General features: G+C 35.7%; 1 protein-coding gene across 1 annotated transcript in view; it reads left to right on the forward strand.

Annotated features, from left to right (window-relative positions):
• The window catches only part of LOC125663747 (uncharacterized), a 30,096-nt gene that overhangs the window by 696 nt on the left and 17,398 nt on the right, over positions 1 to 12,002 (forward strand). Inside the window, exons 2-5 of the mRNA XM_056142722.1 lie at positions 1,697 to 1,745; positions 4,667 to 6,091; positions 7,177 to 7,202; positions 9,288 to 9,705. Of these exons, the coding sequence (XP_055998697.1) occupies positions 1,697 to 1,745; positions 4,667 to 6,091; positions 7,177 to 7,202; positions 9,288 to 9,705 (1,918 nt within the window). The remainder of the gene's footprint in view (positions 1 to 1,696; positions 1,746 to 4,666; positions 6,092 to 7,176; positions 7,203 to 9,287; positions 9,706 to 12,002) is intronic.

Below are 12,002 nucleotides of genomic sequence, written 5' to 3' on the forward strand. Positions count from 1 at the left end.
TAACATAAACTTTGATTCGTTGATTTGCCATCGCGACTCTGTGCAGTAGCCAATCAAATGACCCGCGCATATTAATTACATACGATGCTTTTTCGGCGAGTTTGCCCACGGGTGATGAGTAAAAGACGAGATCACTCGTGGGTATCCGACGATAGCTACCTGCATGTATTGATTAAATTTTATTGGCTCACCTGGCAGGATGCGTGCACAATTCCCTCTCGCAATCAAGTGTGTTGCCAGTCATAGCTGGTTTACCCGAGTGTGCTGGATTGTTAGAATCAAGTATGCTAATTGAGCCACCAAAGCTAATGGCTCGATCACTATTAAAAATTCCATATTCATTCCTTTAAATACAAAATAAAAAAAATCACTTTTGTGTTACATTTAGCACTTACAGATCACATTGTCTTAGTCTATCTGTCCATTCCTTTTCTATCACACCCTAGTTTTTTGAAACTTTGAGAGATAGGCGGGAAATCACATACTTTGGATAACTTATTGGTTCTATATTTTTTCATCGGGTAGAGGGGACGGGAGGTTAAATACATAGATCTCTACACTTCTGGTGTATGTGGTCATTATCTCTAAAAACCCGCTGTCTCTTCAAATTTCTCCTTGCTTCCTCGTCAATAACTTGCATAAATGCTGCCATCTTTGTACAACACACTGTAAATTAATTTTTTTTTTAGAAATGCTGAAATTCATCTACTTACTACCTACACCCCACTGACGAACTACTTAAGATTTACGATGTTTTTGTGAAACGATGTCCCGAGTGCTAAGCATACGTCTAAATTTGTAGTACTTTACCTACAGTCGGTAACATCTCAATATGAATGAAAATTTTTCGACGGGACGTAAAACAAACAATAAACCAGGCTGCTATTTTGATTGCAATTTTTTAACATTCAAGGAAGCTTTATTTCCATTTTGAAGGGTGTTGTCCAGAGTATATCTTAAAATCCATTGAACAGATTTGATTCAATATACATGTATGTGGGAAAGGTGAAGATAACGAACAGTGATCAATCTCATAACTCCTACAAGCAATACAAAATAGAGAGCTGAGCAAACACGGACCTCTAGACACACCAGAGATTGGATCAGATGCCTAGGAGGAGTAAGCATTCCCTGTCGACCGGTCACACCCGCTGTTAACCCTATATCTTGGAAGATTTGGGAGTTGAGCTTTGTTCAACTTCTCTAGGCCATCACACACATAGCTGCAGAACAGATTAGATCTCTAATCTGTCCCAATATTTTCTCAGATAGCTACAGTTTTGCACCTATCATGCAGTGTGCTTATGAATAACATATTGCATAGAACTTTGATGTGGCCCTCTTCGCATCCTATTTGTTTTGAATAATGTGTTACCTAAAAAATGTTATCCAAACAATTAATCCTATTGCAACACTTGTTCCATGCAAACTGTACAGCGTTCCATATAAGAATCTTTCATACCGTTCCATACAGGTGGTATAGTAGCATGCCTCAGGGTCTGGACAATACCTCTTACTGTCATACGTATAGCTCAACATTAATTTCTGCAATTGATTATTTGTTGATTCTTACTTGCCCTTACTATAGTAACAGTGATTTACATGAACTCTTTTGTCAAAAACTACATGATAAGCAACTGTTTGATTAATCTTTGTACATCAGTTAATTCTACCTTTCTGTTAATAACCTTTATAGACAAATGAAATCTCAAAGGAAAGTTCAGGGACAGATATTGCACAAAAAGGTATGTAAAACACTCATGGTCTTAAAATTAATTCATTTTCAAATTAGGAATGATGAGCACAATTAAGTCTCTATATTGTTAATGTAATGAACAGTCAATTGAATTACTGTAATACCCAATTTAGAAAATATAATGACAGAAGTATGTTCTCATAATGCAGATCTCGAGATGTTTCAAACTAAAATCTCTCGGAAGTTCTTGATCTTGCAAAGTGAAATCACATTTCCAATTTTTCTCTCTATATTAAATTAGTAAGCAAGTTTACTCTCCATCTCTTGAATATCTGATCTCTGGAAGTTCTATAATGATCTCTCAAAGTGAATTCTGGGTCCCATAAAACACTTTTCTTTGTTTGCATTCCTACTTGATATTTTGAATTGGCAGTGGTAGCTATATAGTATATACACACAATCAATGTAACGTATGATTTTTCTGCTTGGATCTTACTTAGATATATGTGAATGCCTAGAGCGAATTTGTTCATGTTGATTAAGTGTTTACATAGGTAACAAAACACTAATCTCAGCTGAGATTCGGCTGGGCATCAAGCCTTCACCGATTCTCAGAGTAGGCCTACATAATTCATAACTGGAAAACATTCAGCTTTGGTCAGTTCTAGTACACCTAGGTGACATTGCTGCTCGTTTGAGATAAGTTATTTAACTATAAACCAACACGTATCACTACTAATGCTGCATCACATTCACCTACCGTCTAGGTATGTAAATTTCATAATAAAAACTATCACTAAATTTTTCGTTCAAATGGTGACTGCCATGGTGCAATAATTTATATTTAAGTCTCCCAAACGAAGTTTGGATACTTTATTGTTTTTGCTCGGTTTTTCTTCTTCTTCCATTTCTTTCTCACACCTAAAACTGTCAAACACCTTTCACCATAACCAGTTGATGAAAGTAATACCTGGGTAGATATTCCAGGATATGATATGCCAATGTATCTAGATGTGGAGAAATGTTTTTGTTTTCAGATTGAAGGGGGTTATGGTACATTTTGGGGGTATCAGATGGGGGTGGGGTTTAACATAGAACTCTATGGGGGGAAATTAATTCCAAAATTCAACAGAAATAACTTTACAAATATGATAGATAGAGTCCTGGGGTTTTCGAAAATGAAAAGAAAAAGACAGGACCTACAAATTAGTATCAAGGTCAAGTGACTTCAGTGACCTTGACCTCTGACCTTAAAACATAAAAATGGTATTTCTTAAGAACCAGACCTGATAGAGACATGGGGTCTTCAGAAATGATAGGAACTACAAACTAGTATCAAGGTTAAGTGACTCAAATGACATTGACCTCTGACCTTAGAACATAAAGTTGGTATTACTGAAGAATTAGGTCTGATAGAGAGATGCTATCTTCATAAATAATGTATAGACCTTGACCTTGAACATAAATCTGGTATAACTTCAGAACTGGGACTAATAGAAACATGGAATCTTCAGAAATAATAAAAGGGTGTAGTGATGTACAAACTAGTATCTCCATTGACCTTAACCTCGATTATAAAAACTTGTATAACTTTAGAACCGTGACTATGATGAGAGGCTATGGGACCTACAAACTAGGATCAAGGTGAAGTGACACCAGTTTTACTGAAGGACAAAAGGAGATTTTTTGAAAAATTTCAAAACCAAAGTCTTCGTGATCTAGATATTTTTAAATGAAGTTAAAATTGGCATGGATTTTGTTAAGGGAGAAAAATAGTAGTACTTACAAAACGCCACTTTTATACAGCCAGTACTTTCTTTGGGAGATTTTATAATCAGTAGATTATAATCATATCTTGTTATCTCCTGAAATTGAAGAGTTCCTATAGTCTGTTTTTTTAAACTGGAGATATATAAGCACGAATGTGGAGATATACATTAGTGATTTAAATAAAACATTTTTTAATTTCACTGTTATCTTCTGAATCACCTTTTCATTTTATAACCCTTAGGGCTAGTGATACTTTTAACTCAAGTTATTGATAAGGCTGGTGGGACTTGTTTTGTAGAGCATCAAATAGTTTATTCAAATGATTAGATAAACAAAAACTAGATCAGTCATTAGGGAACTATTATTCCTGTATGGGACTTGTCACATTTGAGGAATGTTTAATATTCTCTTTTCTCTACAAATTTTACCGCTTGACATCTTTTAGCTCACCTGAGCTGAAAACTCATTTGAGCTTTTCTGAATCGCCTGTTTTCTGTCTGTACATCTGTCAAATTGTCCATCTCTAAACTTTACACATTACTTCTTCTTCACAACCACTGAGCCAATTTCAAAATATATAGGGGAAATCTCAAGAACTATACCACAAAAGATAAAACTTATGTAAAAGCTTCCTCAAAGAATGTAGATTCAAAAGTGTTGAAATCATCACCCCAGGGAGAGGGGAGGGTCCCAATTAAATGACATGAGGGACATTTGGCCATAATATAGTTACTGTATGTACCCCAGGCCAACTGACCAAACTATTATTGACTGGGTGTCTGAATTAGTTTTCATTGCATTATCTTTTCATTCAAAACAGTCACTTTATGTGTGTCTAGAATAAGTGATTTGTATACATGTATATACATATCATATGTCATATCATATTATACAAATATGGTTTTGAAATTGTGGGAAAGAAGGGCATATATTTTACACACATGTCTAATGTATTCAAATATTTTCATCATTCATTGCAGATCTTAATACTTTAGATATTTGGATTTAAACTAGCGTGGGTTATATGCATTTTTTTCTGCAAATATTATATGTTTGCGACTTGAAATTAATCTCCCATTTAACAATTAAACCAAAGGAAGCATTTTATTATTTAAATAGATATCATATAGCGTCAAATTGGAAAAATCCAGCATGAATTTCATATACATGTATATATTTTCATATTTTATATCTTCATAGATGCTGTGTACGGTTTCCTTGCCAATTCAGAAAAACTGAAGCTCTTTCTAACTTGTGAAAAATGCAAAGAGGGATTCGACAATGACAGAAAACAGCCACTTCTGTTGCCTTGCTTGAATGCCGTGTGTAAACAGTGTGTTTCTCATGTTTGGGCATCACACAATACAAGTTTTGAATGTCAAATTTGTCAGTGTGTCCATATCTGCTATGAAAATGGGAACATCATCTTACCCCATGATGGTACGAGGAGAGCTGTATTGGAAATCTCTCGTTTGTTAAGCGGAGAATCCAGTATCATTTGTGAGATGTGCACAAATGATCGATTAGCATCTCACCGTTGTTTTGACTGTTCATATTTCATTTGTTTGGACTGTACTAAATTGCATTCCAGTTTGAGAACATTAAAATGCCATTCTTACACTTCAATGGAAAATCTTTTGGAAAGGGAAATGGGAAGCCTTAGTATGTTTTCTGATATCACATATTGTCCTACGTCAGGTCATGAAAAAGAAATGATGAAAATGTTTTGTCGTACGGAATCTTGTATGAAACCAGTGTGTATGATATGTGCCATAAGTGCTCACAGAAATCACATTATATGTGACATAGCAGAAGTAGCAAATGAAAAGAGAAAGAAAATCCAAAAACTGAAAGAAAGTGTACAGCAAATAGAAAAACAGTCACAGGTATCTTTGTCACAGCTGACCGAAATGAGTGAGACTAATATCTCAGAATCTGAAGGTATTCAAAAGGAAATCGCAGCATGTTTCATCAAAGCAAAAAGGATTTTAGACCAAAGAAAAGATGAACTCTGCAATGCTGTAGCACATCAACAGTGTGATAAAGAAGCACTTATAGGGATGGAAAAGACACGATTGAGTAAATTTGTCGAGTCATGCTTACAGGCATGTCTTTATGTTGACATTGCACCTCGTATCAATAAGCATCTGTCTCTGTATAGCATTTCCAAATCAATGGAAGTGCGACTGGAAGATCTTCAATCTCAGTCACCTGGATGTCAAGTCACTGTAGATACCGTGAAGTTTATCCCAAAAGAATTGGATTGGACTTTTGAAAGAGCTGCAGCAAGCTTTGGTAAACTCATGGTTACCAAGGCAATTTCTTTAAAATCCAAAGCATTGATAAAGCCTTCAGTTTGTTACGTTGCCCAGGAAAGTACTTTTCATATTATACTAGTCTCTTCACTGGGAGATATGATACATGACGAAGAAGTGCAGGTGTACCTAAACCTCAAGGGAGACAACTACAAAATTATTCAGTGTGTCTTTGACAAATTGTCCAGCAGTTTTGTTGGGAATTGGATTCCAGACATGCCAATGCAGCCCTCATGGAAAGTAGTTAGTAATGGCATCGAGATGGAAACCCTCAAAGGGGTTCTACGGATCAAGGAAAACTGTGCTAGTGGTAATCATATTTAGCTCACCTGAGCTGAAAGCTCAAGTGAACTTTTCTGATCGCCTGTTGTCCATCGTCTGTCCGTCTGTCTGCCCATCTTCCTTTTTTACATTTTTGACTTCTTCACCAGAACCACTGGGCCAATTTTAACCAAACTTAGGAAAAAGCATCCTTAGGTGAAGGGCTTTCAAGTTTGTTTAAATGAAGGGCCATTCCACCTTCAAAGGGGAGATAATCACAAAAATGCAAATATAGGGTAGGGTCATTTAAAAATCTTCTCCTCAAGAACCACTAGGCCAGAAGAGCTGAAATTTACATGAAAGCTTCCTGACATAGTGCAGATTCAATTTTGTAAAAATTACGGCCCCCTATCTGTAGGTTGGGGCTACAATAGAGATCACAGTTTTACATGCGAATATATAGGGAAAATCTTTAAATATGGGCCAAGATGATTCAGGTGAGCGATGTGGCCCATGGGCCTCTTGTTCTAATCATTACATGTTTTTACAGAAGTAATATACCCCAGTATTACATAGTTTGTGAAAAAATTTAAACTTGATATATCTATCTACACATGTATCTAGATACATACACACACACACACACACACACATATATATATATATATATATATATATATATATATATAGTATCGTATATCTCATTTTTGTTACATATATATATATATATATATAGAGAGAGAGAGAGAGAGAGAGAGAGAGATAGCACTAAAAGGACCAATGGCATAAACAATTTTCGAGACCGATCTGTCCTTTCCTCAGGACAAATGAAAATGTTTACATACAATGTAAGATGGCTAATGATCAATCTGATTAAAATCCTAAAAAAAAAAAAAAAAAAAAAAAAAAAAAAGCGGATCGAGGAGCCGATTTTAATCAGATTGGCTATAGATATACAAAAACGCTACCACTATCACTACACTAAGTCTATAACCGTATTTATCAGTACACTGCAAACTACATGTTTATTGTTTACACCTTGCTAATCAGTGTTTTATAGGGAGCAAATTAAGACACATCGTATTCATCCATTGGGCTGATCCACAATATAGTATATGTTTGTATATATTGCAGGTAATGAAAAGGCAACGTCGCTTCAGGTAGGTGTTCTTTTTAGTATAATACAATTATTATACCTGCACTTTCTAAAGAAAGTTCGGGTATATTGTTTTTATCCTGGTCCGTCCATTCGTCCCGGTTGTTGTCACTAAAACTATATCCACATTTATAACGCTATCCAAAGGATATTCTAGGAGCTGAAAAGTAATGTCCTGTAGATGTGTAATAGGGTTTCAGAATTTTCATATTGGCCCCAGGGGGCAAATGGGTGCCGAAAAATTATGTTTTCTATCATGAAGCTTGTCACTTAAACTCCATGATCTACATCTTTAGGAGTTACTAGTCACATGATATTCTAGGAGCTGAATAGAAATGTCCTGTAGATGTGCAATAAGGTTTCGGAATTTTCATATTGACCCCAGGGAACAAATAGGGGCCGAAAAATTCATGTCACTACTTATTTCCATGAGAGATGAATCTCAGAAATCCGAAGACCCTTAAACTCAGTGACTGTCTCTGAAAGTCGTCACTCAAAGACTAACGGTGATAAAGACCCGGAATCCACTGGAATGGAATTGTCAACCTTGAATGACCTTGCAATTGGGTCAAGGTCAAGATAACACTTTCTCCCCCACAAGGTCTTAGGAGTTGACCTTGAAAGTGGGGTCAAAGTCACACTTCAAGATGTGGGTCTCCACAATCGATGCAACATTGAGTATATGTACGCCATTCCAAAGGAAATCTACATCCTCTTCCTTCACGTGATCCAGCATGATGGTTGTCTACACCAAGTACTTGTGAGACACAGACAGATGGCCAACACTCTATGCATTACTTGGTGAAACAGTCTCTGTGGGAAAGCTCAGTCAATGTCAGGGAGGACTGCATGAACCAACCAAGTGCCAATTTACATATCTGCCCAATGTTCACATTAGGACACTGGTACTGATCTTTAAGCATGCAATCAACAAAATTGACACCCTACACAATTTTCAACTTAAGGAGGCATGCTACACCAGAGAAATTTGATATGGCTGAAAATGGATGATATGTACAACATAATTTTGAAATCAAAAACTTTCAAGTTTACTTTTATATATATAGTCAAAAATTGCAGTTTTAGTACAAAGCAATCTGGGGGAAAAAATTAAAACCCCTGCTGGACTTGAACCCGTGATCTTAAGTTTAATAGTTGACATGCTAATTTACCTACTGAGCTACTCAGCTAGGAGAGGATTTTTTAAATGAATAAGTAAATATTGCTGATATTTATATTTTCATCCATGTTTTTAAAGGTAGTCAGCCATTATGACGATTTTGGCCCCCATCCTGGGGCCAAACTTAGTATATAGCATTTATGTGTAAGTTTGCTGATATACGTTATAAAATGCATACTTAGGAAGAGCAGAAAAGTATGTACAAAAAATGGTGAATTTTACAACCCAGGGTTTTGACTCTATAGTATGGGTCCAAAGTAGTTGTTTTAATGTTAATACTCCTATTATATTATTTAAAGCTTTTCATCAGTGTATGCTAGCTCTTTTGAGGGCATTAATTGACTTAGTTTTAAGAACACATCTTGTTTTATACTTTTGCTGAATGTTAAAATTTAGCTTAGATATTCAGAACAGGAAATTCTTTCTAGATTCCATAGCCCATGGAAATAGTGATACTTTTTCACTAGTATTCAGGTGACCGATAAGTCCTGTGGACCTTTTGTGTGTACTACTCATGATAGTGTATATTCTATATTATGTACAAAACAACTGTGTTAGTCATGGTATATATTTGCACGTTAATTTGCCACGATTTTTTCCCCATCAGTCTCTCGTGTGTATCAGAACTTTGAGAGCAGATTTACATAAGTGATACATATTAAGTGATTACATGGCTTGCTTTCCAATCTATTGATACTTGTATAAAAGAGAATTGGTATACGTCTTAGATGACAATACCGGTAGGGGACTTAAAAAAGAAATTCAACAGCACTATCTAATACTTGACAGAAAGAATGTCTGGTAGTCTTCATTGCTCACATTAAATTACTTATCTTACAAAAGGTAATCCTGCTAAATGTTATATTACTAAAAAGGTTTTTAAATATCTTTAAATATTTGCTCTTGCAGAAATCATTGAGTAAGCCATCAGAGCAAGTAGAAATCAAAACCAAAGAAGGTCTAGCGATAAAAATTTACACAGGCAGCATCACCCGCTTAGAAGTAGATTGTATTGTCAATGCAGCAAATGAAAACCTTTGGCATGGAGGAGTTGCAACTGCAATATCTGAGGCAGCTGGTTATAAATTTGATGAGGAAAGTAAGGACTATATAGCAAAGAATGGTCCAATACCAGTAGGAAGTTGTGGTGTGACATCTGCTGGCAGATTACCATACAAATGTGTTATCCACACAGTGGGACCGAGGTGGTTTGATTATAGAAACAAAAATCAGTGCTTGGATGATCTCTGTGAGTCTGTAAAGGTCACCTTCAGAGAAGCAGACAGACTGAGGATGAGGTCAATTGCATTACCTGCAATAAGCTCAGGTAAGGATTTTGATTTAGGCATTTTGGAAAAGAGTGAATTTGCATTTAGTTAAATTGTTATTGTAATTAAAAGATTTATATAGCGGCATTGTGAGATATACTTAATTTTAATCAGGTAACGGTTGACTTACAAGACAGGTAGACAATATGTGATATTACACACATTGAATACATATTCAGTGGGGGATTTGGAAGGGGGGTGGGAATTACTTCCTCCCCCCTTTTTGATTGAGTTTTTTAAAAGAATTATAATAGATTACTCTCCTCCCTCTTGTGTTGTAGGAATTGCCCTGTTAATCAACACAATACATTTTGTCTGGAATCAAACAGCAGATGCACCATCAGAATTGATGGAGAACTGATCCTTGTTTATAAAATTGTCGCGCACATGCAGATACTTGTCTATTTATTTTCAGTTTCAATGTCCAAATTTTCCTAAATGTGGGGTCTTTTGGGAAGAGAAACATACTCAATCCCTCTCCTGATTTCACATTGCAGTTCAAAGAACAATGCAATCGAACGTTGTTTCAATTAAATGATGTCATAAGTTACGGCGATAATTCGTGTCACTACACACTTATCGATCGCTCATGCAGGTAAAAGTTTGATAGTGCCGTGTAATCATGCGAAGTGATTTAAATTTTGTCAAAATTGCCATGTCATGCTTGTAAGGTTATTAAACTCACAAAAAACATTAATAACAATTGTCGCAGGGTTGCTGTTTTGTTGCAAACAACACAAAACTGGGTCAGTCTCAGACAATTATTTTATTTCAATAGAAGGGAAAAACCCTAGAAAAAATATGAAAACATACTCACAAATATGCACACAAGACAATAGACAATCATAAAACACAAGACGTAAACTGAAAGACATTTAAACATTTACGATAACTGATAATATTAATATTAATATAATTACATATATTTAACAAGTAAATGAATTACAAGATAAATGTAAATCTTACCAGGCATCCAGTATGTTTACGTTACATAGAGTGAATCGATATTTTAGCAAGAACTGTCCAATATAGCCGTATTGGTACAAGTCTTAGAGTGGGGATTTTGGCAGGGTTTCTAACTTTATATAGTGCGCGGGTTAGTAACACATGCATAATTAATTAGTATTCGGTAAAATCCATTGGTCCACAGTATTATGAACTCGGACCACTGGTCAGTCAAACGTAAAGTTGAGCTAAAAATAGAAATAATTACCACCTGTACAATACAAAACGTTCACACTGACTCTCACATACTTGAAAAACTAGTTTGTATTCAATTGGCTATGCGCGCCAGTATGAATACTGATATAATTATAGCGCATAAATATATTCTAAATAAATTGCAACTGTGACATTCTCCCCTGTTAGGGAAAATGGCTCCTGACATTTTAAAAGAAAATATATATATTACAATGTTCAATTGTCCATATGGCAATTTACAGACAAACTATTGAATTAAAAGAAGAAAAAAAATAAATTAAGATATTTACAAATCCACTGAACATCATGTAACATTCTTCCCCTGACACTATACAAAATAAACAGGAGTTACTTGTTGCACCCACTCACCATACTTGTTGGGTGGTCTCACCTATCTAGAAGAACGTCTAGGGAGGGGCGTTGAAGTACTAGTTATAGTGGACAAATTGCGATTCAAAGTAGAGTCGGTAGTATCATACATGCCAGCAGTAGTGTCCAGTAGTGTACTTGGACTATGGGGAATGATAGGAGTATGTCTACTTACTCTCCGCTGCGGAATGATGTATACCTGCCTACCTTCAGAATCTGAATCAGAACCAGAAGATTCAGTGCTTGACCCAGTATTCTCACTTTCCTTACATTCGCTTCTAGGTGCAGGAGTAGGTTTGACATTGGCAGGAATAACAGGAATACAAGTTTGATCAGATATTTTGATAGGCAGTGCCTCGGAACCTGTACTAATCTGCTCTGTATCTGACAATTTGGGTATATAGGAAATAGGCAATAACATATTTCTATGCAAGGTCTTTGATTTGTCCTTACAATTACCATTTTCTTTTTCCACAATGTGCACAGATATTTCAGGACTGGGCTGTTTAGCAACAATATAAGGGATCAGCCAGTTTATTTTTGCCATTTAAACCCACATTTCTTATCAATACACGGTCACCGACCTGTATTGTAGATTCTCGGACCTTTGCATCATATATGTTTTTATGACGGCTTGCATTTCTTTCTGCTTCTCGTGAAGCAACTTTGTAAGAAAATTTGAGTCGATTCTGAAGTTTTTCGCAAAGTTATCACGACTGCCAACTTT

The sequence above is a fragment of the Ostrea edulis genome, chromosome 1 (assembly GCF_947568905.1).
Source record: "Ostrea edulis chromosome 1, xbOstEdul1.1, whole genome shotgun sequence".
Taxonomy (NCBI): Eukaryota; Metazoa; Mollusca; class Bivalvia; order Ostreida; family Ostreidae; genus Ostrea; species Ostrea edulis.